Below are 25,776 nucleotides of genomic sequence, written 5' to 3' on the forward strand. Positions count from 1 at the left end.
GCTGTGTGTAAATTCAAAATGTCGCGTATTAATTAGTTAGAAATAATTAGAGAATTGATTGTGTGCAATGAGTTTACATTCGAGAATTATGTCGGAAATTATTAGTTTAGATTTTATTTTGTTATTTTGTTTGAATTGAGCGAATATTTTGTTCTTTTTTTTGTAAAGCGAACATGATTACTTATTGAATATATTTTTTTATTGTCAATTTTAATTGTTTCTTTATTTTTGCCTTTGAAAATACTCTCACCAAAGCCCTAGCCCAATGCTTCTTCTTTTTTGAGTTAGCCCGAGCAACATTTTGCTGTAAAAGTCCGGTAAATCATACTTAAGTATTATTTTGTAGAGTTTTGACTAAATTTTATTTTTGATGCTTTGATTTGATATTCGCTTCTGTTCGATGATTCGCGAATTTTGTTTAATTTTGTGATTAATTTCTAAAGTAAAATTTGTTGAAGAGGAATTAACCTGGTGGTCTTGTTTCCTCCAAAACGATAATTTTGCTAATATTGTTGCTGTTGACGTTGGCTCATCGGTGAGCCTGGCGCCCAACAATTTTGTTATTTTGTAGTTTTTGACTCTTTTGCTTAAGTATGATTCCGAAGGTGATTGCGTTATATCTCTGAACGGCACTGAGATAGCAATTATTAAGAATTTTGCAAATTTTGAATTATCTTGATTTTTTTTATTTTGAAAATTATTAAAGCCATTGTAAAATTTTAAATCTCACAACGTTGACAATAATTCGCAAACTGGCATCTGTGTAATTTCAATTACAGATAAATTATTTGTTATATTTTTTTATTGGATCGAAAATGTTTTGCATTCTGTTGTATTAGAATATATTTTACATTCTATATTGTTTTCGCTTATAGGAATAAAGGAATGGAAATTTCTTGTTCCAGTAATTTGTTTTGCTTTTAAAAATCGAGATTCTAGTCTTTTGTTATTTTCGATGTGCTCAACTCTTGTGCAAAATAAGGCCTTTATATTTTCAAAAGATGTTAAAGCCCACTCGTATAATTGTTGAGCTGTCATTATAGACTCTTTGGTATTTTGAAGACTTGCTCTAGCAGCTAATCGTTTTATCGTTCCTCCAATACCATCGCATGGTCTTTTGCCATGTGAAGTTGCATAAGGGTGCGATCCCATATGAACAGAATACGTCGACCGAAAGCAGAAAATCATGAGAGTGAAAAGAACAACAATATCTCCCTATCTCTTCTGCACTCATGATTTTCTGCTTTCGGTCGACGTATTTTGCTCACATGGGATCGCACCCTAAAAATGCCATTCCACAAATATTTTATAATCAGAATAATGATATGCAAGATTGATAAAATTGCTCTTATTCTTATATTGCGCTACTGATCCATCAGTAATATATATATATATATATATTAGGGTGACCGTTATTTTGCGAAAGTTGGAATTTCTTAGTTCGCCGGGCAGAATTTGCTTTAGAATGTGAAAAAAATGAGCTATGCAAAAAAACAGCCCAATTGATCAATATTATCCCGTGCCACCGAAGGGTTAAAGTTTAAATGGGGTTTAACATAGGATTAGTGCACTTTTTTACATTTTGTATGAGAACTTTTTTTTTAATTAATCTTTTGCCTTGTCGACATATATATTTATGGTTTTGGATGTGCTGAACACGAATCCGATGTCAAAAAAAAGTTTTGACAGCTTCCAGCTGTCAAAAAAGCTGTCAATCTTTTTAAAATGACAGTTTTTGTGTGAATTTAGACAGTTTTTGTGTTTAGTTTAGTAAATCAAACAAAATTTTGCTCATATAAAAGTATTTTAAGAACAATAAAGTCAATCTAAATAGCAATATGTAATATTGACAGTTGACATCTGTCAATTAAACTGTCAAACTTTTAAAAACGAGAGTTTTTGACAGTTTTTACATTAAATTACTTAGATAAAAATATTTTCAGGGTATTGAGGTAAACCTTAATAGAATTATGTAAGTTTGACAGTTGACAACTGTCAATTAAGATGTCAAACTTTTAAAACGGAGACTTTTTACATTAAATTACTTGTATACAAGTGTTTTTAAGCACACTGAGGTTAATTATATTAGCAATATGTATTCTTCACAGTTGACAGCTGTCAATTAAACTGTCAAACTTTTAAAAACGAGTAATTAATTTATTACCAACAATCTGTGTGTCGACATCTCCAATGAGAAAAATACTTTCGCGTAAAAAATAATTGTTGCACGCCATTGTTGACATCAATCAATATATAATTAAATTTAAGTCATTTTAAACAGACTGTAGAATTAACGACTGCTCACCAAATGACACAAGACTACGAATCAAAGAAAAACAATGGTATAGATCGACCATCGAGATATGGACTTGGCTGTTAGTCGATAGATGTCGTTGATTTAAGCCGCGAAATTTTAAAAAAACTTGGCGTTTCTTTTAAACATAAACTTATTATAAGCTAATATACTTATATCTTAAACTTATAAGATTATAAAGCTCCTTCTCAAAAGCCTGTCAGCTTAATTGACAGCTGTCAACTGTGAAGAATACATATTGCTAATATAATTAACCTCAGTGTGCTTAAAAACACTTGTATACAAGTAATTTAATGTAAAAAGTCTCCGTTTTAAAAGTTTGACATCTTAATTGACAGTTGTCAACTGTCAAACTTACATAATTCTATTAAGGTTTACCTCAATACCCTGAAAATATTTTTATCTAAGTAATTTAATGTAAAAACTGTCAAAAACTCTCGTTTTTAAAAGTTTGACAGTTTAATTGACAGATGTCAACTGTCAATATTACATATTGCTATTTAGATTGACTTTATTGTTCTTAAAATACTTTTATATGAGCAAAATTTTGTTTGATTTACTAAACTAAACACAAAAACTGTCTAAATTCACACAAAAACTGTCATTTTAAAAAGATTGACAGCTTTTTTGACAGCTGGAAGCTGTCAAAACTTTTTTTTGACATCGGATTCGTGTTCAGCACATCCAAAACCATAAATATATATGTCGACAAGGCAAAAGATTAATTAAAAAAAAAGTTCTCATACAAAATGTAAAAAAGTGCACTAATCCTATGTTAAACCCCATTTAAACTTTAACCCTTCGGTGGCACGGGATAATATTGATCAATTGGGCTGTTTTTTTGCATAGCTCATTTTTTTCACATTCTAAAGCAAATTCTGCCCGGCGAACTAAGAAATTCCAACTTTCGCAAAATAACGGTCACCCTAATATATATATATATATATATATATATATATATATATATATATATATATATACTAGGGGGGCGAAGCTTCGCCCCCCTGCGCGCTTCGCGCGCCAACCCCCTAACTAGTTTTAATATTTATTTCAATTTTTAAAATCATGGTATCTTAATATGATGGCATAGTAATGAGTTAGAGTAAATTATAACAGGAGATATTAAAAAATATAACTAATAGAGAATTCTACTTTACGGAAGTGATTATAGTGTCAACTTTTTCAAGTTTGACACTCCTCATAGTAATTTTGATAATTCTTTTTTCTCAGTGTCAAAAGTATTATTGGGCCCCTTTTTACCTGCAGTTGACATAAATGTTGACGTAATGTAAGGGCCATTAGGGGCTGTCCATAAATTACGTAAATCATTTTTTGGGTAAATTTGACCCCCTTCCTCCCTCGTAAGATATTTTACATACATTAGCGCTATTTTTCCTATTGTTCGCAAGATCTTGCTGACCCCCCTCCCCCCTAAATGTCTTACGTAATTTATGGACGGACTAAAGATTTCGACGTAAAATAATAGACGTTTGTGGGCTTCATTTTTACCCGTAGGTCAAAACTGACCTTAAAATTGACCTAAATTTTGAGGAAACAGTAGGTCAGAAGGAATTTTCTTGTCAATTTTTGACGTGTAGGTCAAAACTGACCTTAAAATTGACCTACATTTTGAAGGTAAAGGGAATTGTTTGGCAATTTTTTACCTGTAGGTTAAATCTGCCCTTAAAATTGACATAAATTTTACGGGCAGAGTAAAACGCAATTTTTAACGCTTAGGTCAAAACTGCCCTTAAAATTGAACTAAATTTTGAAAGCAGAGCGATAAGTTTGTCAATTTTTAACTTTAAGTCATAACTACTCTTAAAATTGACTTAAATTTTGAGGGCAGAGGGGCTAGTTTGTTAGTTTTTTACCTGTAGGTTGAATCTGCCCTTAAAATTGACCTAAATTTTGAGCAATTTTGACCTGTAGGTTAAAACTGCCCTTAAATTGACCTGAATTTAGGTCAAATATAACTTGTTTCTGACGATGGACCTACCTTGACAGTGGGCCAACCTTGACTATGTTCCCCCTACTATAAGGGTCCCTTAAAACTTTCTGAAACAGCGGCGGGGGCGATATGATTTTATATTAATAGGGATATATATATATATATATATATATATATATATATATATATATATATATATATATATATATATATATCATATTTTTGATTGAATGTTTTGTTTTTAGTTCTGTGATAAGCTTCTTGATAAATAAATTTACTGCATTTGAATTGTGATTAACATCTTCCGAAATCACGATGAAACATTCATGTTCAAGTTAATAGAGTTAATAGAGAGAATTTTTTTTTAAATTCAAAATTTAACCCTTTTTTAAAAAATTATAATTTTTTTAGATTTTTTTTCAAAAAAGCCCCCTTTTTTTCTTGTATCTAAAGAAAGCTTATGATGTGTACTTTCAATATGTGAAACGAAAAAAGTGACGTTTTTTTTGTTTGAATTATTAATTAATTAATTAATAAAAATTGATATTGTTCACAATATGAAGTATTTTTATTAAATTGACGTTTTACAAATATATATTTATAAAAATAAAGATAAAGTGTTAGTTTTTTTTAAAAACAAATGTTCATATAATACTATTTTAAAAAAATATAAGAGTAGAGATGATTCTATCACTCAGTCGTATTTTAATAAATAGTGAAAATTAACGATCACTCCGAGTCAAGGAAAATAAAAATAAAAGAAATTCAATTCTTTTTACGTTTCGGCAGCACAGCTGTCCTCTTCAGAACGAAAAAAAGAAAATTAGAAAAATTAAAATTATAAATTAAGATAGGTACATCTTTGTCGCTACGATAACAATATGAAAAAAATATATTCCAGTTATTTGCAACGATTGTTTAAATAAAATATTCAACACCTTATGGGTGTATAAAAAAATCAATATCGCTTGATATTGATATTAAAATAAAAAAAAATTATTCAGATAAAAAAAAACTTTTAAAACTTTTTTTCAACAAAATTTTAAATTTTTTGAAAAAAATTCTCACTATTTGATAGAGCAGAAAAAAACCTACCAAAAACATATAGGTCACAATATTTTTTTCTTATTATTATATAAAAGCTACGATTTTTTATAAAACTCACTGTTTATACTTATCCAAAATCTTCAACTCCATGCCCCCTACAATTTTTTATAAAATTTCATAATTACTTAGTGGTTTTAAGTACTTACCCAGATAGCCAAGCGTACTAATCATTATTTTTTAATACAGCGTATTGGTATCGTACTCATATTGTACTAGCACGAAATAATAAGATATGTACATATTAGTACGATACTAGTATAATAACGGTATGTCATACGGATAGAATTATGAAATTGCCAAAGTACTCCGTACGAGTATAACACTAAGTACAATACCAGTACGCCGAACTAATTGGGATTTTAGGTTATGAATTTACAATGCTTCTCCGCCATTATCTGTACGATATACAAGTACAGTACCTGGTACAGTGCGAAGGTATATGGCTGGTACAGTAATAGTACGCTGGTTATCTGGGTATTTATAGTTCTAAATACTGTGAAAATATTAGCCCGATGTAACAACTTGCAATTTTGACATTGGTACACATTTTCAGATTCAAAATTGTTTAAAAACAAATTTATAATTGCAAAACTTGATTTTTAATAAAAATTTTAAAAAAATATTAGAATGCGAAAATCCACGCTTAAGAACGTTTGGTGCACATCTCAGGCGTGTTTACGCGAGATCGATATCTGTGCACCTCGAGACAAAAAATTCGATATTTCGGTTAGTTTTAAAGTCTCCAGGGATTTTTTTTGGCAATAAATTCTGGAGAAGATAACGAATCCAAATATTATAGTTACAAAAAAATCGAAGGGGTGCTTATGCCCGAAAAAATAAAATCAAAATTTTTTTTGACTTTTTTTCCGGGCAAATTTTGGATTTTTTTCCTTTAATATTGCACTTTAAATTGTCAGATAATTAACTATTATTACCTAAAATATAAACAAAATTTAAGTAAATGGATAAAAGTTATTCGTTTTTAAAAAAAATGTGCTTTAATGTTTAATGCCCGGTAAAATCCACGATTTTGAAAATTTTGAAAAATCTTTTTTTCCTAAAATCTTCTGTCATAAAACACTACCTTTATACCAAGTTTAACAAAAATTGAAAGACCCATGACTAACTTTGATTTTTTGAGAAAATTTGACCCTAAAGCAGTTTTGTCAGTTGAAACCTGGCTTCTATATGTCACTGTATCTATGTAATGATTATCAAATACATTTATCAAAATATCAATTAAATTTTGTATTCCATTACAATCTTCACATTGAAGTAGAAAATATGAAGATGAAGGTGAATCGCAAATCATTTTTTAAAAAATAGTTTTATAAAAACTTAGAAAATATGTTTTAGTATCATTTTTAGTTAATTCACCTAAAGTTGAATCCTCTATCATGAGCTTAACATTTTGGTGAATCTTGCAAACGCAAACGGAGTGTGTTCCGTTGCTGCCAGCTAACACACATTCTTTAGGTCGAAGTTCAGTAAATTTTGATAAACTTATTTGACAATCTGGATAATCCTTCTGAAAAAGAGCATATAATTCTTTTATATTTCCCAGCAATAAACGTTTTTGGACATGAATACGATTTCCATCCTTCACGTAGGAAATAAAATTTTTTTTACTAGGTAGGACTCTGCTTATATCATCCGCATGATAGAAATCATTTACTAAATTTACTGTGTCGTTGTACTTTTACGTGGATTCGGAGAAGAACCAGGACCTTTTGTTTTGTTAAGTTCGAAGGCTTTGCGAGCTAAGCTATAAGAAACCTCGAAATATTTTGATAATTTACGAGGGCCCCAACCTTTCGGTGCCATTGTTAATAGTTTAACAATTATTTCAGTTTTATTTTGAGCTTTCTTTAACATTTCTTGAATTTCAGAAACCATTTCATTAATTTCAACTTCACTTGATTCTTCTTTCAATTCAAATATTACTTCCTCATATTACTTCCTCATAGAAGAAGTATTGTATAATACCAAAATTTTTTGAGTTCGATTTTTTGATGTCTTTAAGTTATTTGACCTGAGGAGTTCAAAAATGACATTTTTAAAAAATGTCATTCCGTATGTGTGTGTATGTGTGTAAACATCACATTTTCATAAATATCTCGAAATCATGAAGAGCTTTTGGGAGGATTTTTTTTAAATTGTCGATCTCACCTGCGGACATAAAGTGAGAGTACTTAGTGATAGATTAATAAAGTTTAACTAAATTTTTTTGGATTTTTAATTTTACAAAAAAAACGTTTTTTGCCCATAACTTTAAAAAAATGTTAGAACACCTATAAATGTTTTTCCATAATTTTGAAGAGTTTTTTTAGACGCATCTTTTGAGCCCCAATTTAACATTTTTTGTCCATATTAACCGGAGATATTAAACTTTTAAAAATCAAAAATTTTGGAAAATAAGACTTTTTTGAAAATTTTGTTGAAAAATGTTGAAGTAACTTTATGGTCAGGTTTTTGTCACCCAAAATTAATCCGGAAAAATCCTAACTCTATACGGTTTGTGAACAACTAGTGAAACCGCCGGAGTTGGTCCGATGAATTCCGAAATTAATCAGTTAATTTTAACTAGTGAATCCGGAATTAGTCAGAAACAGTCAATAATTAGTCCAGACAATTTAGTGAATGTTAATAAAAAAATAATTATACAAAAGTTACACATATTAATTATTCACAGAAAAAACTTTGTCTCATTTTTGTTGCATCTCATTTTGAGTACTACTCAATTTGAACAAACGACTAACTTCAAGTTGCTCAAAATGAGTATTACCGGTCGATAAATATTTTTAGGATGTTGGGTTGGTAACATTTACAACTTTGTCATGTTGTGCCATCTGGATAAAGAAATTTTATGCAAGTTTGTCAACATAACCTCTTTATGTCATAATATTTTGATTCCAAAAACATATTTTTAACAGGAATGAACTTTTTTTAAATTGTTTATAAAGTGTTAGATGTATGAAAATATTTCTGAGCATTTATTGACTTTAAAATTTATCAAGAGCACAGAGAAAAAATTTCAAATTAACTCCACAGATTTCTCTAACTTTTCATGTAGAGTTGAATCAAATGTACCTGTCATTTTCTTAATTTATTTCCTTCAATATTTTTGCCTAATAGTTTTATACTAAATAGTAATTATGTTAAATAAAATTTCGCTTTAGTGGAAATTCTAAGATTAAATACATATCTAAATAAATAATATAAAAAATAAATATTATGTTCAATAATAATTTTGAAATTAAAGAAAAATGTTTAAATTAATAGATATTATATTAATATAGTATTAATATAATTATAGGGGAGGATGGGGCAAGGATAGTTAGGTAAGACCTTTTCGGATCTAGCAGTCAAACTTGATTATGTATCTGGAAATGAAAAGTATTTTTGGAAAGCCTGGTTATTTGGCTATAATTTTGCTGTACATTATTTTACTGTAGACTCAAATTCCTACGAGATACGAATGAAAAAGTATACAAAAATTTTTAACTATCCTTGCCCCAGTACCGGGGCAAGGATAGTTAAAAGAATTCGAATGCTAAAAATGTTATAGAAAATCAGTAAATTTCTGTTTTCTTCATTTTACTGGATTTAGACTATTCAATATTGATATCCCAAGTATTAAAAATATGTATGGAACATTTTCTGAATTGCAATTATTGTATTAAAATTCATCTGAACTAGAATCAGAGGTTTAACCAATTTTTTTCAGACGACCACGAATTTCTTGGTCATAAGCTTCGTTTTCCGTATATAATTACGCACCATTATGTATATCAACCCAAAGAGAACAATTAAACACTTTTTTAAAATTTTCAATGGTATTAACATGATTTTACCGTGCCGTATTATCTCTAACTATACTTGCCCCGTGAGCCCATATTTCTGTTTTTTCTAAATTTTAAGAAATGACGTGAATTAAGTTGAAAATAAATACGATATTCGTGTTCAGCAGGAAATTCCACTCCGGAAAACACTTACGTAAATAAATATTCTGAAACTCTAATGTAGAAAACAATATGATAAACATTACGTTGACATTTTAGCAAAACAGACTTTTTTCAAAAATAATCTCCCAACTTCGCAAATGGCGACAGATTGACTTGCAATTTTTACAATCATCTTTTGGTGTTAAAACGCGAATATACTATGAATTACGCGATTTTTGAGCAAGCCGTCTAAGCATAACAACAACTAACTATCCTTGCCCCTTAACTATCCTTGCCCCATCCTCCCCTACTCTATTAAATTAAAAAAATTAAGTTAATTAAAAGTGGATTAAATAAAAATACAAAATTGATCCTTACATAAATTGAACTAATTGATATTAAGAAACATTTGTTCGTTCCTTGTTTATTGTTTAACTTTTAAGTATACATACTTACTGTTAGCTAAATAATAAATGATTTATGTTTATTATTTTCTTAGTATAACTGTTTATGTTTAATTGAAGAATGAAAATATTGTAATGAATTCTTTCTAAAAATACGTATTATGCCTATTTATTGAAGTATGTAAAATAAGTTTTTTCGTCATAAAAAGCAAGGAAATCTCCTAGAATCTTTTTCTTGGCTTTTACTGTTAGACACTCGTATAATATATATATATATAAATATAAATATATATATAGACACTACACATAGAAGGAGTTTACACCGTAAGCCTTAAATATAAGCCTCCGCGCGCATAAACGGATATACCTCCAGGAGCATATATTTGCGCCTGCGCGAACACGTGGTCAAGGCAAACTCTTTCACAACACAGCTGCAGGCAAACACTTTGCGAAGACGCAAGTATATCCTCATGGAGGCATATCCGTTTATGCTCGCGGAGGCTTATATTTAAGGCTTTACGGTGTAAACTCCTTCTAAGAGATGTAAATATAAATAAATATATTATAGTTATAAGGGAATTAGGAGAAATAAATTTTTAAAGAAAGAAAAACTTTATGCCCTATGACTTTTCTACAAATATTTTTTTATTTATAAATATATAAATATATTTAATATATTATGCAAATACACGGATGAAACAGAATATTTATTATGCATGGTCATGATTTACCATAAAATATTGATTTAAGAACAATTTTTAAAAAACATTAATTAATTTCTGCATCTTTGACAAGCTTTTTGACAGTTGAAAAAGAATTTAAATCCTTTGACAAAATTTCTTGACATCTATTTCGAAAAAGTAATGCAGATAAAAAAGTTAATTGCCTCTTTAATGGTTTTGGAAAACCAATATTAAATACCCAGTAAGTTGCAATTAGGAGAGGTACAGCTTCTGCCGCGGTTGTTGTGAAGAGTGCACTGAGAAAAATTGCGTTTAACCGAGTGGTAGAAATAGCTCGGTTAAAAAAAAGTATTTAAAAATAAATAAGATATGGTTAAAAGAAACTAAGTTATACTGATTATCACAACCGAGCTGAGATGGTTAAAACACATCTGTTAAAAATAATCCTCCAAAGGATTGTCTTAACCAATCTGAAATGTGCATAATGGAAACAAACTTTCGTGGTTGTTGTTACCTATCTGTTTTTTGAATATAAACAATTACTATGCGATTAATATTAACCGAGTTTCATGTAATTACGTTCAGTTGTGAGATTTTAACCGAGAAAACATATCTAGGCGACATATCGTCAGTCACAGTCAGTCAGTCACTTCGTTTCGTCTTTTCCGGAGAGTCGTGTTGTTACAATTCTGGTTTCTACCGACGCGATACAAATTTTTATTGATTATGTTACAGCAGCCATCAAATATAGAATTCATCTACAATAGATACATAAAAATAAAAATGAAATGGAGAATATTAAACGCATTTAACCTTACATCCCCGATGACATATTACACGATGCACGTTAAAGAGGTTAAAAGTATTTTATTCTATTTGAAAGAGATTTGTTTGATTATAAAAAAGAATTTTAATTTACAGAAAATTTTGGTTATCTTTAAATTAGAACATAATTTTTTAATCAAATAGATTTCTTTTTAATAAAAGAAAATAATTTTTATCAAGGGAATATTTTATTGATCAAAAAATATTTTAATCGAGTTGGGTGGTTTAAAATTAATTAATCGGTTTCTTTATTATAACAGAGCTAATTGACTACAATATTCAAGTTTATATTATTACTGTAGCCTTTTTAGGTGGCTACAGTATAACCGAGTAAGTTAACTAACGTTTACCGAGCATTAATCATAAACTGTTAGTTACAGTAACAGAGAAAGAAGCTACCGTACCCGAGTAGTCTTAACTAGTTTCTACCGAAATTTTTAATCGTATTCGATCGGTTACTGCAAACAATTCACATTGCAAGTGCTATATTAGCAGCATCGCTCGGTTGTTTTTAACTAAAACTTGGTTATATTTAATCTTTTATTTTTCTCAGTGTGGTTCCGCGTCAACATAACACATCAACTGAAGGTTGGTATATGCTGTCGTTCCAATCCCGGTTAAATAAGGCTCAGTATTGGTTTCCGGCACTGTAGACAATATTGGAGTACCGGCCTGTAAAAATCTTTTATTAATAACAGATATTGATATAATGTATGTTAAAATTGTCAGGCCTCGGATAGACTTTAAGGCGCAAAAAATGTTGCTTTAGCCTATTGAAAATCTCTTCTTTCTAATTTTAATTATTAAAAAATTAAATAGTTTTACAAAATAAAAAAAAATTTTAAACTTGTGATTACTTTTTCTACAGGAATTTGAATAATTTAAGAAATTTAAACTTTATACGCACTGAGAGTTAACTACACTGAAACCCCACTTATTTGAACATGGTCCACGCAATTCGACACGAAGTGTCGCGTTTATTTGTATTTTGGTCGACATAACCTATTTTGATGACGTAATTCGATAAATTGACATGATTGGATGGTTTTGTTTGAACTCAACCAATGGGAATGTAAGTATCTTTCCATTAATCGCGTACTGCGCATGAGCTAAAATAAGTGAGGTTAGGGCTGATTCTAACTACAAATAACTGAAGCAAAAACGGGTTTAAATAAACGCGACTTTAAGTAAATGAGACTTTAAATAAGTGGGGTTTCTTCTAATAGTTATTAAAGTGAAATATTGAAAATATAAAACCAAAAATATTGAAAATATTTCAATTTTTAAAAATTATAATAAAAAAATCTTAAACTTAGTTTTTTGAATAAAATTTTGAATGATAACAACACTGCGAAATAGGTGTCTTATTTTGCAGCGAATATATTTTATAACAATAGATAATTTAAAAATTTGCAAATAATTAAAATTTAAAAAAATTATTCGACAATAATTTAATTTTTTAAAAATATTTAAAAATAATCAGGTTTTTGAAAAACTTTTAGACGATTTAAAAATCTAATAAGTTTTTTGGAGAATTTCAAATGACAATTTTGAAAATAATTTTGTTCCTCCAAATTTTAATATAAAAAATTTGATTTTTAAAAAAATAATAATGTAATCATTTTTTTAGATATTTCGAAATTTTTAGAAATATGTAATTGTAAATCTTGATAATAATAAAATTCATTTCATTTTTCATTTCATTTATTGAATAAATTTAAAAAAATTATAATAGAAAATTCCATTTTTGAAATAATTTTTTTATAAGCTTTCTTTAAAACTAATTTTTTTTTTATTTTGCATTACAATTTTAAAAAATTTAATTATTCTAAAAATTTGCAATTAAAATTGTTCAAAATTTAATTTTCATGAAATACTTTAAAAAATCAATTATTTTCAATAAAATTTTACAATATTTAATTAATTAAAAGTTAAGTATTTTTTTACATTAAAAAATCGAAATAATTTGAATTTTATGACAAAAAGTAAATTTTTTATTAAAGATGTTTAAAAAATTATTTTCCCTGTCATGTAAAATTTCCAAAAATCGATTCGAATCCTTTTCAAAATTCACGATTCAATTAAATAAATACAATTGTAAAATTGTACTTATTTCAATTTAATTTAATTGTTTTCTAAAAGCATTGATTTTAGGTCACATTTAATTTACAATTCAGTGGAATCTCAATTCTTTTAATGATTAAATTAAAGAAATATTTTAAGGTTTAGGAATTATTATTGGTAATATTATTAACTCTTACTTCATAGACTTTCAAAAGACTTTTTCTGTCTTTTCCTTGCTGGGCAATATCTGAGGGAGAATCTCGATCAAGCTTAGAGCTTGTCCATCAGGATTTAATTTTAATAAATCTTCTTCCGTCATAAATAGAAAACATACTTTTGGCAATGCCTCCAACCAATTTTTCTTTAACAAATTTTCACTCATGTTGACAAGGTTCCCGAATTCCCAAAAGAGCTAACATAAAAAGAGAAAAGATGTATAATCATGACCAATCTATGATAAAAAAATATTTTCTATGAACTAATACATAAGTGTACATAATAATATAAGAGAAAATTAATGACTACTAACCAAGATATTCTTTTTTAAGGCTGGGTATTTTTCAAGAATCTCTTTCGCTGTACACTTACTGGTTTCACTATTTCTTGAACATCGTGTGAAATTCAACCAAGTTTTTAGTAAAGTAATATTATGTCTTCTATCAATTTTTTCCATTTCCTTTCGCATCTGATCACAAGCTTCAGTTACACTTACTCTTGTTAATTCATTTTTTTTGAAATCAGAGCAAGGCCTATTGGCATTGTGAAGACATTTTCTCATCCTGGCCTCCATGTCTTTCTGAAAAGTGAATTTTTATATTAAATGCATGACTCTTACATGTACACATATACTAAAACAAGAAATAAAATAAAATGCGAGAACATTAGAAATTCACGATTCCGCAAGAATTATAACTTTAATACTCTTAGAAATCCTTGTTTTTTGTAAAAAAGACCTAGGTATTTTGTTGGCTTATACTTGGCTGATTCGTATAACCGTATTGCTTTTAAGAACTGGATAGCTATCTAGCAAATATGTTGCCATTTGCCTGATGTCAGAAATAGAAGTTCGCATTCTCGATTTCATATTTCGACAAGTGTAGCGAATAATGACATTTTCTTGAGATGGTAATAGATATCCATTGTCTAGCGCTTCTTGAATATTGAAGCTGAATGCAATAGGAATAAGATTCTTTAGATTGATCTAAAATAAAAAAGCAAATACATAGAATGTTTATTTTATATTATTTAATCCATTATTAGTATTAAATATAAAAATGGTATTACCACGTTAGTGTCAAATATCCTATTCTTACACATATTAAAATTTCACTTGATGAAAGAATAACATTTCAACAAATAAAACTGTTAATGGCTCAAAACATTAAAAATTAAATTGTTCACTTTTTAACTGAAAGCTTTTTTTTATTCAAAACCAGAAAGTTTGAAAATTAACTAACTTTTGATTCAATTGTTTAGCGTATTTTCCCTTAAGAAGGTTTAACTGTCTACACATTACATTATAAATAAATTCTTACATTCTCTGTTGCATCAAGAGTTGAGATTTTAGTCTTTTTATGAGTGCGAGCGTCTCGGTTTTTTTTTAGTTGACTATTTTTTTTTGAAAACTTATTGTCTTGCGGTGAAACTACTGCCGCTAAGCTCTCCTCCACAAGGTCATCCTCCAAGTTTTTAGAAATAGATTCAGAACCATCGATTTGAGCACCAACAAATTCAAAATCACTAATTTCCATAGAATGATAGACTTCAGCTTCACTCACAATCGTTTTGTTTTCTAAAAATAATTTCTGCAAAACTTAAACAATTCAAGGATTACTTCTTTTTTGTTAAAACCTAACCAGGGTGTCTACTATTTTTGTTTACCAAAATTCCCGGTTTTTTTTGGAAATGTCCTAATTTTTCCCGGTTTTTTCTTAAAAAAATTTAAATTTATTCGATTTCGAACATAAATAAATCTACAAATGGTTTCCAAAATTTTTATTAGAGTTTTTATAAATAATTAAATTGTTTTGAGTTAATTTTATTAAAAGTATATTAATAATAATTAAATTTCTGCAAGCAATTTTACTATTTATAATGGTAGGGAGTCAAAAGTTCCAAAAAAAAAATTCCAATCCAAAAGTTCCAAAAACTTCTTTTTCCCAAAGTACATTTTTACCAAGGTATTCATTTTTCCAAAATTTGTTCCAAAATTAGTTCCAAAAGAAATAAAAACGGTTGTTCAGCTAACGTCATATTTATAATTCAGTTGTTTTTTAATTAATGTTTTGATACGTCAAATTTTCAGTTATACATTATATTTTTTGATACGTCAAATTTTCAGTTATACATTATATTTTTTGATAAATTATTAGTGAAGTTTAGCTAAATTTAAAAGTATTGAATATGCCTCAGATAATAATAAAAGGTAGAAGTCGTTTTTTAGAAATTGATGGATACTTGTATTATAAACACTCTGAGTCTAAAGGCTCTATTTACTGGAGGTGTAGGAACAAGTTAACATGTAATGCTCGAGCAATTACAATTAGTGAAGGAAATGAGATTACAGTACGCAAAGGGCCCAATAAATCACCTCATACGAATCACGCTCCAAATCAGGAGGAAGTACGCGCTTTGAAAGTGATTGGAAGTATTAAACGAAAAGCCACAGAAAATCCAGAAGCACCACCAGCACAGATTATTATGTGTTTGCAAAACGTACCATCGGGTGTTTTAGCAGAACTTCCCGATAGGCAAAATGTTCGAAAACTTATTCAACGAGAACGCCTACTAGATTTGCCACCTAACCCTCAAAGTATAGAAGACTTAACGAATATACCAGAAGAATTTAAAAATACACTTGCAGGAGAGAGTTTCTTATTGTACGATTCCTTTGAAGACAATGAATTTAATTTAACGTGTGGTAGAATAATTGTTTTTTCAACTCGAGCAAATATAAGTAAACTTATGAAATCTAAGACTTGGTTTGTTGATGGCACATTCAAGACGGCTCCACAGATATTTTTCCAAGTCTTTGCTATTTTGGGGTCCGCATTACAAGTTACTAATGGGCAAGAGCAAGTTATAGCACTTCCATTTGTATATGCACTTTTGGAAAGTAAGGAGGAAGTTGCTTATTCAAAAGTTTTTGATGTTGTTCTAAAACAATCAACACGCTTTGGAATTCCAATTATACATCCTCAATTCATTATGTCAGACTTTGAAGTAGCGATCATAAATAGTGTTCAAAGTCACTTTGGTAATATTGTTAAATGTTGCTTGTTTCATATGTGTCAAAATGTATTTCGCCGTATTCAGTCGGAAGGCTTACAGCAACAATATAATGATGAAAATGACCGAAGTGTTAAAGAAGCAGCGCAAATGATGTGTGCACTGGCATTTGTTCCAACAGACGCAGTTCTAGACACCTTCGATTCTTTTATCAATGAAGTCCCAGATGCTTTCCTTCCAATTGTAGATTACTTTGAGGTATGTTAATATTAAATTAAATTTTATTTATAAATATAATTAACAAATGAACCCATTATTTTTAATAATTTTAATTATTAATATTCGCCCTAAGAAACATAAATACATTAAAATGTGACTCTTTATAAAATTCAATTATTTATCATATTAAATTAAAATACTCTGAAAATTCAATTTATTAAAAAGTTTCTAATGAAATTGTTTAACAAATTTCACAAAATTTCTATTAATTCGATAATTTTTAAAAAATTTATTTACATATTATGAAATTAATTATTTTTAACTAATTCAAATTTAGAGAACAGTATAAATACATATAAAAATTGAAATAAAAAGCGATTGTTTAAAACAATTTAAAATAATAAAAATTTTTCAATTTAGTGAAAAATTCACGGGTTGGAATCAAATTCCTGGCTTATTCCTGGTTTGTCCCGGTTAAATTAAATTCCGGGCTATTTCTTGGTTAGTAGACACCCTGCTAACGAAAATCGTTTTATTAAAAATTATTCATTTTTTGTTTTACCTTCGATATGTTTCATTGGAACACATCCACAGTACCCATAAGTTGACCGGTTTGTCTCCGGATCACGCTCGTAACCCGTGCAGAAAATGCCCCACTTTGCCCTATTTAAAACAGGGTTCTGGTCGGGGCCTCGACATTTTTTCCTATTAAAATTTTTTTTTTTTAATAAAGTTTTTAGAATTCCTTTTTGTTGTAGAAGCTATTAACAATGAAAGGCAATCATTATTTTAGTTATTTAATAATTTTTTTATTTTAGGGGTTTGACTAGAATTCCTGGCCAAAACCCCAAGTGAGGTGTTCACTAGATATTAAATAGGGCCTCGACAGTTTTCCTCGTTTGAATAAAGTGTAAATGAATTAAGTTTTTTAAATTAGTTCCCATAATAAAATTATAAACAATTGAAGAAATTAATTAAACGGAGTAATTATACTACATTTTTAAGAATTTTTTTATCTTATGGGTTTGACCAGAAATTCTGGCCAAAACCCTAAGTGGGGTGTTCACTAGATATAAAATAGGGCTCTGATCAGGGCCTCGACAGTTTTCCTCGTTTTAAAAGCATGTAAATAAATTTAATTTTTTAAAATTAACTTTTTTAAAACAGTTATTTAAGTTAAAAAAGCGTGTTCCTTTAAAACATTTTACAAAAAAATTATGGTAATATATTTAAAAAACGAAAATACATATAATTTTTTTTCTTTAAACACAATATTATAATAAAGTTTATTTATTAATAATAACAACTAAATTATAAATAACGAATAATAATAGTTATTAAATAATTAATTATTATACATTTATTTAAAAATAAAAATTATGAATTTAAAAAATAATAATTAATAAACAATTATTAATAAATTATACTTAATGAATATTTTAATAATTATTAATTTATAGGATGAATTTATCATTTGGTTTATATATATATATATATATATATATTATATTATATTATTTTAATAATAATAATTATTTTATATTATATAAGCTTAAAGTGAAAAAATTATTCGGAGAGATTGTTAAATTTAACACCTTCAATATTTAATAACTATTTTTTAAACATAATTAATAAATTTGAATAAAATATTTTTTAAATAAATATTAATTATTAGGTACTTATACATTTGAAATAAAAAATTATAACCTTTATTAATATTATAAAATTAAGGAGGCAGAAAGGAGCGACAACCTCCAAAAGAAAAATGAATTAATCATAAAACCAAAAATTATATTTTTAAAAAATTTTTAAGTTTTTCTATTCTTGAAATTATATTATTTTTATCATTTTCACTTTTAAATTAGTCAAAATGACTATAATACCTTATTATGTTATGTATAAATATGTTGTATATATAATGAATATGTTCATTATGTTTCTAATATAATAATATTTTTAATTACAGTAATTTTATTGTAATTTCTTTTGAATAAAATTAGCCTCACAAAATAGGGCAATTTTAAGAAAAACTGACGAGGCCCTGACCAGTTTTTCCCTAAGTAGGGCATTGGTCGGGAACAGCGTCACACACTAGTTGGGCACTGGTCAGTTTCTCTACCCAGAGCCACACCAGAGATCGGGAAAACTGTCCAGTACCCTATCAGGCCCACATTTTAATTTCTGCACGGGAAGCTGTGCATGCACCTCTTTTTACTCCTCTCGTATCAATGTTAGACATATTTATATATTGTGTATCTACAAAAACATACTTTGTCTAATAATATGAGAAAATCATACAAAAATTAAAAATAATATATTTACAACCATAGCAGCAAATATACGACAGAAATTCTTCAAACAGCGATATTCGACAAAACCGTTATAAAAACACTTAATAGGCATGAAATAAAAACCAAAAGATGGATAAGTCTATTCAAATTCATTGTTACAATCGTTATAATAAACTCATATGGTCTTACCTTTATGAAACTTTTGGCTGATTCACAAATAAAAATTTAACAAACGGAGCTTTATCTGTCAGAGGCGCAAGCGCAGAGCAGAGAAGCAGAGAACACCATTTAAGGCCAAAGCAGAATAGATCTGTAACCGGAACCGCAATCGTAACCGTAAGCGTAAGAATGAGTTAGAGAAGGATAAACAATATACCTATCCTTCTTTAACTCATTCTTATGGTTACGCTTACGATTGCGGTTCCGGTTACAGATCTATTCTGCGTTGGCCTTTAACTCCATTTTATGTTTTCACCGTTTTCACAGAAACACTCACGAATGACGTTTGATATTATTGTGTTGATTGGAATTCTTCGTCTTATCAAAATAGCTTGTGAATTGGAAAAGAAACATCCCTAATAAAAAACAAAGATTTTGTCGAGATAGTAACGATTATTGTGAAAAATTAAACGTTCACATTTTTTCTGTTATACTTGAATGTAAATTTAATAAGTTTTTTGTTTGGAAATTAAACTTTCCTTATTAAAAATAAAATCAGGAATGGTCAGACAAATGGTCAGGCCGCCTGACCACTTTAATCCAGTTTTCTTTCGATTCTGGATGGATCTCGTCAGAAATCTATCACAACTGATCAGGAGGAAGTTTAAAGTGGTCACAAGTTTGCTACTATCCCCTCCTCTTTGTTGACCCCGCCCATAATTGGTGACTATTTAAGACCATTTGTATCTCATTTTTTACCATATTTTTAAGCCACTTCTGTTTTATTTATTTAAACAATATGCAAAAAGTTGCAACAAATTAATTTTAAAAAATATATTTTATTAATTAATATCAGTTTGTTTACATACGGAACAACTGGAAACTAATTTCCGGAATTAAATTAAAAATTGGACCCTACGGGGATCGAACCCCGACGCATGACCTAACCTAGTGCCTAAACTAACTGCCCTAACGACTGCGACTACCGAACCGACTTACATATTTCTGGATTCAACTGTCTACATAAAGAGCAACTGTAAAATAGTAAAATTCAATTACCAATATTATCAATAAATCAGAATAAACTGTTAAATAATTTTTATTAATTAATTATATTTCAATTTAGTCATAATAGGTTATGTGAATTAATAAAAATGAACATTATTAATTGAATCAATAATAAACAGTGGCGGATCCAGGGGGGGTCATGACCCCCCCCCCTGGGGCGAAAAATTTACATAAAAAAAAGGTCAGCTAATTATGGTCGTTGCTCGCCGAATCTATAAATGACCCCCCCTGGAGTAAATTCTGGATCCGCCACTGATAATAAATTAAGTCTTAACTTTACAATTTGGAATGTTTCATAAACTATAATACGAATACAGATTAATAATAATTATTATTATATCTGCATTTAAAATGAATTTAGTATTTAATATCAATTTAATTTAACATTATAATTTATAATAATAATGAATTATTAATGCAATATTGAAATTTTTATAAATTTAAAATTTAAATTATTAATAATCATTATAGTAAGAAATTATTCTATTAATGATTAATAATAATTTAAATATAACTGTATTTCAATTATAATGCAAATACTTCTCATAATAAGTACTGACTGCTATAGTAAATTACTAATATTATGAAACAAAATTTATTATTAATTAACTATATTAAATAATTACAAGTAAATATACATATATTAAATAAATATATTATAAATATACATTAAATAATGTTAAAAGAATGGTCCGAATGTTTTGATTTATTTACCTACTTTTGCTGTATAATTAATTCAATAATTATACCAATTCGAAAAATGAGAACTTTCGTTAAGTTAAAAGAACAATTTTTATAATAGAATAATGTATTCTGAAATGTAAAAAATAAATTTGAAAGATTTTATATGTACTCTCTAAATTTGAATCAGCGAAAAGTCGCTGATTCACCAGCCCAGAGTATGCAGCTGATAAAATAGCGTATATACACTGATGAAACAGCGTATATGCACTGATTTTCCAGCGTATATACACTGTTTCATCAGCTACATACTCTGGGCTGGTGAATCAGCGACTTTTCGCTGATTCAAATTTAGAGAGTATATATAAATTTTCATGAGACTTTACCAAAATTAGAAAGATGTACCAAAATTTTTATAGGTTATGTGTTCACACATTTCAAAAATAGTTAAGAATTTCAGAAATGGTCAGGAATTTCAGAAATGGTCACAGCTTCGAAAATGGTGGGAGTAAAGTGGGAGGAGCTTGGAAAGTATTTGGTTAGGAATGGTGAGAAACGTTCGAAAACGTCATAAGTGGTGAGACTGTTCAGGAATGTTCAGAAATTCTGACCATTCATGACGATTCCTGATTTTATTTTTAGTAGGGTTTAATGAAAATATTTTAATGCACAGTACAAAACATTTATTTTGGCAAACCTATCTCAAATTTTCTTCATTTATTGGTAAGTAAAAAATGAGTATATATATTATAAGTGTTCGTCTAACGGTTCGTTTCGTCCGAATGAATCACTTGTGATTTGTCTAACTTTTTTATATGTCCCAAAAAAGTAACATTTGTTTCATAGGCTTATTTGTATCGAATTTTTTATAGAATTGATATTTTGACGAGACTTTATCTACATACGTTTCTTTAGAAAATGCAAGTAAAATGTATAAAAAATTTTAAGTTACTTTTACAATAGAAGAATAATTCTTATATATAAAATATATACTAGATATTATTACAGTAGTGTTACAGTAATGTCACCGTAATAATACGAAAAAAGATCACCTTTCATATAAGAATTGTTTTTATCTTTCTTTGCGATAATACTTTCACATTACTGCAATATTACAGTAATATTACCATGTAATGTAACTACAATAATTTAAAATATCACATTGGGGTGGACATGTTAATGTTATTGAAATTTCATTTTTGTATTACATTGGTATATTAATAACATTACATGGAACATTACGGTCACATTACTGTAATGTCATGTGTTACTTAGGTGATATTTAAGAATACCCTGAATGTTTCCCATTTCTATACAATTAGGGTATCCCTAAGGTATTTGTACTCTCTAAATTTGAATCAGTGATAAGTCGCTGATTGGGTAGCTATAAGTATGCAGCTGATTCAATCAGCGTATATACACTAATGAATCAGCGAATAGTCACTGATTTTTTAGCTTATATACACTGATTAAATCAGCTGCATACTTATAGCTACCTAATCAGCGATTTTCCGCTGATTCATATTAATGTTTATAGGGGATATCTAAGATATTCTACGATATCTGTAGGATATTAAAATTCTTCGCTCTACTGGATATTCGAAATATTTTATGTGAACATTTTTAAGATATTAAAGCATATGAAAATTACTTAAATGTATTGTGGAATTTGTGGGATTCGTTTCTAAATGATTGACATATTAAAAAAAATTGAAGTGCTCATTTAAAGCGTTTTTGTTTAAAAGAAGCATAATCTTTTATAGTTAAAAACAATTAATGGGCGCGCGTAGCGCGCAGAAGTTGTACTAGTATACAATAAATGAATACATTTAAAATGATAACCATTAGTTTATAGCATTTTACAGGTTATGTCATTCCTTTTTATTTTCCTAACATTGTCTTTGTCGGTTTAATAAATTTTTCTGATACAAAAGGTCCATTTTTAGGGTACTAATTTTCAAAATATTTGTTAGTTATAATCGAGTATAATAGAGTAAGTTCTGTTTATTAGTTTTCCTCAATAAATGTATTGCAAGTAAATTTTTACTTACTCTCTAAATTTGAATTAATAAAAATGATTACTAATTTGATTTAGTAACTGACTTCTTGCTTTTGAATTATTAAATTTTACTAATAAATAATCATTTCTAATAATTTTTTAGTGAAATTTACTATTTAAAAAGCAAAAAGTCACTTATACTAATTCAAATTAATAAACATTTTTACTAATTCAAATTTAGTGAGTACTTATAACCAATTTTATAATTTCTACATACAACATTTATTTATAAATAACTTTAAATACAATTTATTCATAAAACATTAGAAATATAAAAAATATCTATTTAAGAAACATCAATCAAAATTGTTTTTAAATAATTGAATTTTTTTTTAATTTCCATTAAAACAATTGATATACAAATTATTGAATTAAGAAAAATTTTTTAAAATAATTCAAATTTTGCAATGAATTTTATTAAAATTTTTGAAAATAATTGAATTCTATTACTTTTGAATAAATTGAATTACTGCGAAGAATTTAATGCTAAATTTTAAAACAACTGATTTTTGCGAAAAAATTTATGCAAATTAATTTTAAATAATTGAATTAATGTAAAATTTTTTTTTCCAGAATAATTGAAAGTTTGTGTAGAATTTTTTTAAAAAATTTTTGTTTAATAATTAAATTCTTTCGGGAAATTTTATTAAAATAGTAGAATATTGAAAATTATCGAATTAAGAAAAATTTTGAAAAATAATTGAATTTCTGCAAAGAATTTAATTAATTTTCAAAATATTTGAATTCTTGTGAAGAAATTTTGTTATTTATAAAAATAATTATATTTTGCAATGAATTTTATTAAAATTCCTCAAAATAATTGAACTTTGACAAAGATTATTGTTTTTTATTTATAAAGATAATTGAAATGTTGACCACAATTTTCTTTAGATTTTTTGAAAATAATTGGATTTCTGCAAATAATTTATTTAATTTTTAAAATTCAAGGAAATAAATCTCATTTTTAAGAATTTTAATATTTAAATGTTTTGCATAAAATTCAAGGTGTTTTCAAGGTTTTCAAGGAGCAAAATAATTCAAGTACTTTTCAAGGTTTTCAAGGTAGCTGGACACTCTGGATAAATAACTTTTTCAAACTTATTTTTATATATCCGTTAACAGAACTATTATAGAGGGAAAAATTATTATTTGGAATTGTTTTAAAACATAAGCCTGCCAATGATAATCGTACATTTTTTTTATTTCATAGAGTCAAGTTATTTCAGAAGTTAAATTTTTAGCAGTAATCTACAATAAATTAAACATTGATTTGGCAGTAATCCACAATGAATTAAACATTGATTTGGTAGTAATCTACAATAAATTAAACATTGATTTGTCAGTAATCTGCAATGAATTGAAAAATGATTTGTCAGTAGTCTACAATAAATTAAACATTAATTTGATCAATAAAGTTTGTAAGTATTTATTTATATGTTCCTAATAAAAAAGAAAGTGTTTCGAATTTAACAGATTATAATTCAATTTATTAAAAAAACGAACGAATGCTAAAATATTATATTTTTGGAAAATTTTAAAATCTTGTAATTTTTTAAGAATGATAAAAAATAATTTTTTTAACTACGGTTTGAAATTTTAATTTTTTATAAATGAATAGGATAATTACAATTTTTTCCACTACTTAAAAATTTTTTTTCTAATAATTTTTTAAATTATTATAATTATTTATTCATAATTAAAAACACAAGTATGATTAATAAATTTTTTAATTTTGAAAAATTTCACTTTGTTAAAATGTCAACTAAATAAAATTTGATAAAGTCAGGACTCGAACCAGTGAAAGTATTTATTAATACGTACTTTACGGACCAAAAATGAAAAAATAAGGACCAATTGCTAAAAAAATAAAACCAGTCCGAATCTAATAAGAGAACATTTGATTTAAAACTTTAAATTAAATTTTTTCATAACTATAAAACATATAGATATTATAACCCTACTTCCATGGAGGAAACCACGTGGTTTACCATGTGGTTTCCCATGTCAAACCATATGGGATATTGAGACAGGATTTTAGTTAGGAATAGACATGGGAAATTTGAACAGTTCATCTATGCATAAAACCATATCAAATCCCACATGTTTTTCCCAGTCAAATCCTAAACCGAATCCCATGTGAAAAACAGCATCATTTATTTATAATTATTTTCCTAAGTCAATCCCCAAGTGAAAAACAGTATCATTTATTTATAATTATATTCCCATGTCAAATCCTAAACCAAATCCCATGTAAAAAACATTATCCGCCTTATTGAATATCCCTACATGGGAATCTACTAGGAACTTTACAAGGGATTTCACATAGGATTTTATATGGGAATTGACATAGGATTTCATGCAAGATTTCACCTAGGATTTAATATGAGATATCACATAATATTTTGTTAAAGATCCAATGAAGAAATTTTCAAAGGATTACAAATTATTTAATAAAAAATTAAATAATAAATAGTAGGGGAGAGTCTCCAGTTGTGAGACAGTCAATTTTTTTTAACATGCAATATTAAAAAGCCGATTGGTTTATATAAAAACATTTCTTTTTATATGAGCCAACTATTTCGTGTACACCGAGGCGGATATATAAACTGTTTTTGTTAAATATCAACACTGTGTGTGATAATCGACTAAAAAGCGTTTTTTCAATAAATGCAAAGTACTTTTTTTGCAATTTAATTAATTGAAAAAGGTAAATGTAATGCATATTCTTTTAGTGTTTTCCTTATATTTTGTGATGCAACATTGCATTGTTCCAATCTAC

General features: G+C 27.6%; 2 protein-coding genes across 5 annotated transcripts in view; both read right to left on the reverse strand.

Moving 5' to 3' along the window:
* The window catches only part of LOC122505832 (myogenesis-regulating glycosidase), a 387,127-nt gene that overhangs the window by 17,263 nt on the left and 344,088 nt on the right, over positions 1 to 25,776 (reverse strand). The gene's annotated exons all lie outside the window — the stretch shown is intronic.
* Positions 11,453 to 14,227, reverse strand: LOC122505837. The gene is made up of 3 exons (XM_043617687.1): positions 13,822 to 14,227; positions 13,490 to 13,704; positions 11,453 to 11,900 (listed from the first exon to the last, which is right to left on the reverse strand). The coding sequence occupies exons 1-2, from the start codon at positions 14,080 to 14,082 to the stop codon at positions 13,501 to 13,503; spliced, it is 465 nt and encodes a 154-aa protein (XP_043473622.1). The 5' UTR covers positions 14,083 to 14,227; the 3' UTR covers positions 11,453 to 11,900; positions 13,490 to 13,500.

The sequence above is a fragment of the Leptopilina heterotoma genome, unplaced genomic scaffold (assembly GCF_015476425.1).
Source record: "Leptopilina heterotoma isolate Lh14 unplaced genomic scaffold, ASM1547642v1 Lhet_373, whole genome shotgun sequence".
NCBI classification, from domain to species: Eukaryota; Metazoa; Arthropoda; class Insecta; order Hymenoptera; family Figitidae; genus Leptopilina; species Leptopilina heterotoma.